The sequence below is a fragment of the Equus quagga genome, unplaced genomic scaffold (assembly GCF_021613505.1).
Source record: "Equus quagga isolate Etosha38 unplaced genomic scaffold, UCLA_HA_Equagga_1.0 HiC_scaffold_11199_RagTag, whole genome shotgun sequence".
NCBI classification, from domain to species: Eukaryota; Metazoa; Chordata; class Mammalia; order Perissodactyla; family Equidae; genus Equus; species Equus quagga.
The window spans coordinates 1-5,586 of NW_025792173.1; the positions used below are offsets into that span (position 1 = coordinate 1).

The window sequence follows — 5,586 nt, forward strand, 5'->3', positions numbered from 1 at the left end:
GGGTGAAGTGGAGGTGCAGGCCGGCCCCGCCCCGTGAGGCCACCCAGCCAAGCCGCCCCAGCCGCAGCTCCCTTGCCCCATGTGCTCCTGCTCCCGGAAGCTCCCAACATGGCTGCCCGGTGGCTCCCCAGGCCCTGCAGGTTGGCGGAAGGGGGCCCCTGGCTCCTCAGGGCAGCTGCTGCTGACCCACGAAGTGGCCTGGCCTGAAGCAGCCGCCCCCAGGCTCTCAGGCCCTGTGCCTAGTGTGGGCCCCAAGGCCACCGTCCCGTGCTGGAAGGAGCGGCCCGGCCCTCAGTGCACAGGATCCACAGCAACTCACTTCCTGCCTCCCGGCCTCCGCATCCTCACCCATAAAATGGGGACACGCCAGCCCTCGCCCAGGGCAGGGATGCCGTGAGGATGGGGGGACAGCACACGTGGAGGCCCCAGAGGCCCGTCCTTGCCGGGCATGCTCGTGTGTCCTCACACTGGGCGGGGGAGGCCGGCCTGAGACACACTGGCCATTCGGGGCCGCGGGGGACGGAGTCCATCAGGCCCGCTCCCTGTGCAGACCCTGGGCTTCCAGTTCAGGCCATGCAACAGCCAGCCCTCCCACCCTGCTCGCCCTGGGCCACAGGAGAGCCCCCTCCAGTGTGTCCCCTGAGAAGAGAAACCTATGACGGCCACCCCCAGCACCTTCCTGGAGGGGATGGCAGGGGGCTCTGCGGGGTCTGGCTGGACACTGCCCCCTGGGGCCCTGCTCCAGCCAAACACACCTCCCCATGGCGGCCCCGGAGCCTTTGCTCATGCTGCCCTCACCTGGGCTGCCTGGCTTCCGAGTCTCCTAGTGTCTGTCCTGCATGGGTGTGGCCTGAGGGGCCACAGGGGACCTGGAAGGACACTGTTTGATCCCTGCCTGTCCCCGGCAGCTCTCAGAGCAGTACGGGCCGGTGTTCACCGTCTACCTGGGGCTCCAGAAAACAGTGGTGCTGACCGGCTACGAGGCAGTGAGGGAGGCCCTGGTGGGCACTGGGCAGGAGCTGGCCGACCGGCCCCCCATTGCCATCTTCCAGCTCATCCAGGGAGGCGGCGGTAGGTGTGCGGTGGTGGGGGGGAGCAGGGCTAGCTCTGTTCATGGGGGCCCGCTGGGCAGGGGACCCCCTGGCCCCCAGGAGGGGTGGCGGCCCAAGGAGAGGGGCCCCTCCCTTGAGGCAGCAGGAGACAGTGCCCCCGGAGTGGCTCGTGGGGAGGGACAGGGTGTCCACATGGCAGGCCAAGGGCACAAAGCACCACGGCGCACCAATGGGGGATGGGCCAGCCGAGGCCAGGTACTCGAGAGCAGGCCGGGGGAGGGCAGTGAGGCCCAGCGAGACCCCAGACCCGGGCCCACCCCTACTCGCTCCCTGCCTGCACCACCGGCAGCCGCTCACCCCGTGTCTGGCCCACAGGTGTCTTCTTCTCATCCGGGCCGCGCTGGAGGGCCGCCCGCCAGTTCACCGTGCGCACCCTCCACCGCCTGGGCGTGGGGAGGGGGCCTGCGGCCAACAAGGTCCTGCAGGAGCTGAGGTGCCTTACGGTGCAGCTGGACGGCTATGGAGGTGAGTGGGGCCGGGGCACCCCCTTCCCCAGGGTCCCCTCCCCGCTGAGGCCTGTCTCCCCCGCCCGCAGGCCGGCCCTTCCCCCTGGCCCTGCTCGGCTGGGCTCCCTCCAACGTCACCTTCACGCTGCTCTTCGGCCAGCGGTTCGACTACCGGGATCCCGTGTTCGTGGCCCTGCTGGGCCTCATCGATGAGGTCATGGTCCTCTTGGGGACCCCTGGCCTGCAGGTGAGAGGTCGCTGCTCTGGGCCTCGGGGTGGGGGGCAGGGAGCTGAGCGCTGGCTTGAGGCCGGGGTGGAAGGGGGTCCCAGCACCGCCCCTGCCCCCCTGCAGAAGCAGCGCTGGATTCAGAGCTGGGAGGCCCAGGGCACGGCCTGTCTCTGACGTCAATTGGCCATGGGCCCTGGGGCCAGTCCCCTGTGCTCCCTGGGAAACGAGGGGGCTGGGGTAGGGGACCCCAGCTCCCATCCTTGCACCTTCCCGTCAGCAACAGACGCACCTGTTCAAAGGAGGGGGGAGCCTCTCGGGTCCTCAGGCTTCCGTCCAAACTCTAACTCGCTCCTGGTCGGTGGTGGGGGGGAGGGGGGCCCGGACGTCCTCTGGGCAGGAAGACGGCCGCCTGGAGAAAGCCAGGGTGGCCGGGTCCAACCAGGGGGCCCCAGGAGGCTGGAGGCAGAAGGTCAGCGTGGCTCCGGGGGCAACAGAACGCTGCTCCCCGGCCTCCGTTCCCGTGCCAGCTCCTCGGTACCGAGGTGCCCTGGGTAACTGTCCCCAGGGACCACAGCTGTCTCGGGGGCACGGTGGTGCTGGTGTGGCCGGGACGGCAGGTGACACTTACTGAGCGCCGATGGCACGTGTGGCCCCTCCGCTGACCTGGTCAGACACACTCGCCCTGAGCGCTTTCACATTAACGACTGGTGGCAGGGTCAGTGTTTCCATAGCGAGGACCCTGTCCCCTTCTCTGTCTTGCCCACTCTGGTGGATGGAGAGCGGGGCCCGAGACCCCCAGTGTGTCACTGTCGGGCGGCTCCTCCTGCCCGCGCTGGACGGGGTTTCCTGAGTCCTGGGGCTGCTGGTCCCACCCGGGGCGAGGGACCCCTTGCTCTGAGTGGGACGCCCTCTTGTGGCCGCGAGCGCCACCCGCCCCCAGCACATCTGCAGGGCCCCGTGAACACACGGTGGCAGGATGGCCCCGCCCCTCACCCCTCTGCGCCCTGGCCCCCCACCTCGCTGTCTTGCCCTCTGCCCCCAGCTGTTCAACATCTACCCCTGGCTCGGGACCCTCCTCCAGCTGCACCGGCCCGTCCTGCGGAAGATCGAGGAGGTGCGAGCCATCCTGAGGACCCTCCTGGAGGCCCGGCGGCCGTCCACGCCCAGGAGAGGCCCCGTGCAGAGCTACATGGATGCTCTGATCCAGGAGGGCCAGGTGTGGGTGAGACGCCCCCAGGAGGACTGGGGTTGGGGAGGGGTCCACGCTAGTCCTGCGCCATGCTCCTCCACCTCCTGGCTGGGGGCCTCCCTGAGCCTCAGTCTCCTCATCTGTGAAACGGGGCATTCGCACAGTGCGGCCTCAGGGAGCAGTTGGGAGGTCTCGGTGAGCCCAGAATGCAGTCAGCGCCCAGCGGGTCCTGGCTCCGTCCTTCCTGCCCTATCTCCACCTTCTACCCTTTTCTCGAGCCTAGGCTCCAGCTGAGCCCCGCCCCACCCACCTCTGCAGGGGAAAGACCCCATGGGCCTGTTTGCTGAGGCCAACATGGTGGCCTGTGCCCTGGACATGGTCATGGCTGGTACGGAGACCACCTCAGCCACACTGCAGTGGGCTGCGCTCCTGATGGGCAAGCACCCGAACGTGCAGGGTGAGCCCCGGGCCCCTCATGCCCGCCCCCGGCCAGGATGGCCTCTCGTGCCCAGTGGGTGGGGTCCCCCGGGGCCGAGGGGATGGAGGATCCCGGGAACACTGGCGCCCACCCTCTCGCCTGCAGGCCGGGTACAGGAGGAGCTGGACCGTGTGCTGGGGCCCGAGCGGCTCCCCCGGCTGGAGGACCAGCGGTCACTGCCCTACACCAACGCCGTGCTGCACGAGGTCCAGCGGTTCATCACTCTCCTGCCCCACGTGGCCCGCTGCACGGCGGCCGACACCCAGCTGTGCGGCTACCAGCTCCCCAAGGTGGGAGGGCCAGGCCTCGGCTGCACCCTGGGCCCCTCCTGGACTCTGATGATGCCCAGGGGTCCCTGTGGGGGGCAGCAAAGGGGCCTCAGAAACAGGAGGGGGGCAGATCTCGGCCTTACAGCCCCCTGCAGCCTGGGGCTTCCCCTTGCCATGTGGCTGGTGGGTCACCTGGCCTCGCTGGTGCCACTGGGTGCCTCGCCTGTGACATGGGGCTCACGCTGGCCACAGCAAGTGTGCAGGAGCCAAACCCTCGAGCAGACCTCCTCCTGGTGGGCCGAGGCCCCCCCCCCCCCCGCCCTTCCCGTCTCCCCGGGGCCCTCTCTCAGTGCTCCCCCTGCACCTTGCCCGCAGGGCACGCCCGTGGTCCCCCTGCTGAGCTCTGTGCTCCTGGACAAGACGCAGTGGGCGACGCCCCACCAGTTCAACCCTGGCCACTTCCTGGACGCCGACGGGCGCTTCGTGAAGCCAGCGGCCTTCTTGCCTTTCTCTGCAGGTACCCGTGGGCCTGCCCACCAGCGCCTCGGTGGCTTGGGGCCTGTGGGGACCCCCATGCCCCCGGTCCTGGCTCCCCGTTTCTGTCCCCTCAGAGCTGACCCCAGTCCTGGTGGCCCAGGCCTCACCCTCAGGTTGCCCGGTGGCTCTCCCTGGGGGACCCAGCCCCTTCACTCCAGGAGACGGCCCGGCTCGCCCACACAGCCGTGGAAAGAGCGGGCCTGGAGCCCCCAGCCTGTGCCTCAGTTTCCCCTGCAGGCCGCCGTGTCTGCGTCGGGGAGAGCCTGGCCCGGTCGGAGCTGTTCCTGCTGTTCGCCGGCCTCCTCCAGAGGTACCGCCTGCTGCCGCCGCCCGGCCTCAGCCCCGCCACCCTGGACACCACGCCCGCGCCGGCCTTCACCATGCGGCCGCCGGCCCAGGCCCTGTGCGCTGTGCCCAGGCCCCGGGGACGCTGACAGAGGGACATCAGGCCTGCGCTGGGATAAACCCCCAGGGCTGCCGCTCCCCAGCCCCCGGCTCCCAGCTTGGGGTGCTCTGTGGATGATCGAGGCAGGACGGACGGACGGCCCCTCATTGCCCCCTCACTGGGTTCATTCCTGCGGCCACCCCAGGCTGTGTATCCCAGGCTGGGCAGCCTCATCTGGGTACCGTCGGGGAGCACCGGGCCTGATCCTGTTCTTTTGAAGGCCCTGGGCCTCTTCCAGGCTCCCCACCTGGTACTGTGGGACCTCTTCCTCCTGTCTCCTCCCGGGGCAACCAGGGCCCCAGTGCTGAGCTGGGCTCCCTCCCCTCCCTTGATCCTCTCTCTCCTCCCTTTGCCCCCAGACCCTCCCAGGTGCCCCCCATGCCCCACTGGTGCAGAATCCCCTCCTCACACCCCACGACACCTCCCCCAGGCTCCCTGCCACTGCCTCTCCCCATCTCCCCTGCACACTGCCTCCCATCTGGTCCCCACCAGGGCCAGTGTCGGCCAGGCACCCCCCACCAGGCACAGAGGTGCCCTCACCGGCAGCTGGGGTGCAGGAGACGGCAGGTGGCGGTGTTCACCCACAGGCCAGCCTCAGGCCTCAGTTCCCAGCAGGCTTGCTCTGCACCGTGTCAGGCCTGGGATTGACCGGGCCCCTTGAAGACCCCACCCCCTCCTTGGAGCTCCTGGGGGCTGTGCCCAGGAGGCGCCCTGCCCTTGGAGCCAGGACCCTGAGTCCTGGGGTAACACAGAGATGCCCTCAGTGGGAGACAGGCCAGTCTAGGGACAGCCGTCACCCGGAGGATCAAGGCCCCTGCGGGGGCAAGCGGGGCTGGGCAGGAAGCATGAGTAGGAGTTTGCAGGAGGACACTGGGGGCCCC

General features: G+C 69.5%; 1 protein-coding gene across 1 annotated transcript; it reads left to right on the forward strand.

Annotated features, from left to right (window-relative positions):
- Positions 1-864: 864 nt before the first annotated feature.
- LOC124231894 (cytochrome P450 2W1-like) lies at positions 865-4,826 on the forward strand (the record flags this gene model as incomplete). The annotated part of the gene is made up of 8 exons (XM_046648904.1): positions 865-1,071; positions 1,428-1,577; positions 1,648-1,805; positions 2,830-3,003; positions 3,295-3,433; positions 3,560-3,744; positions 4,099-4,240; positions 4,498-4,826. Coding segments are annotated over 8 exons (1,352 nt in total), but the record flags the coding sequence as incomplete, so codon positions are not given.
- Between the last annotated feature and the right edge of the window lie 760 nt (positions 4,827-5,586).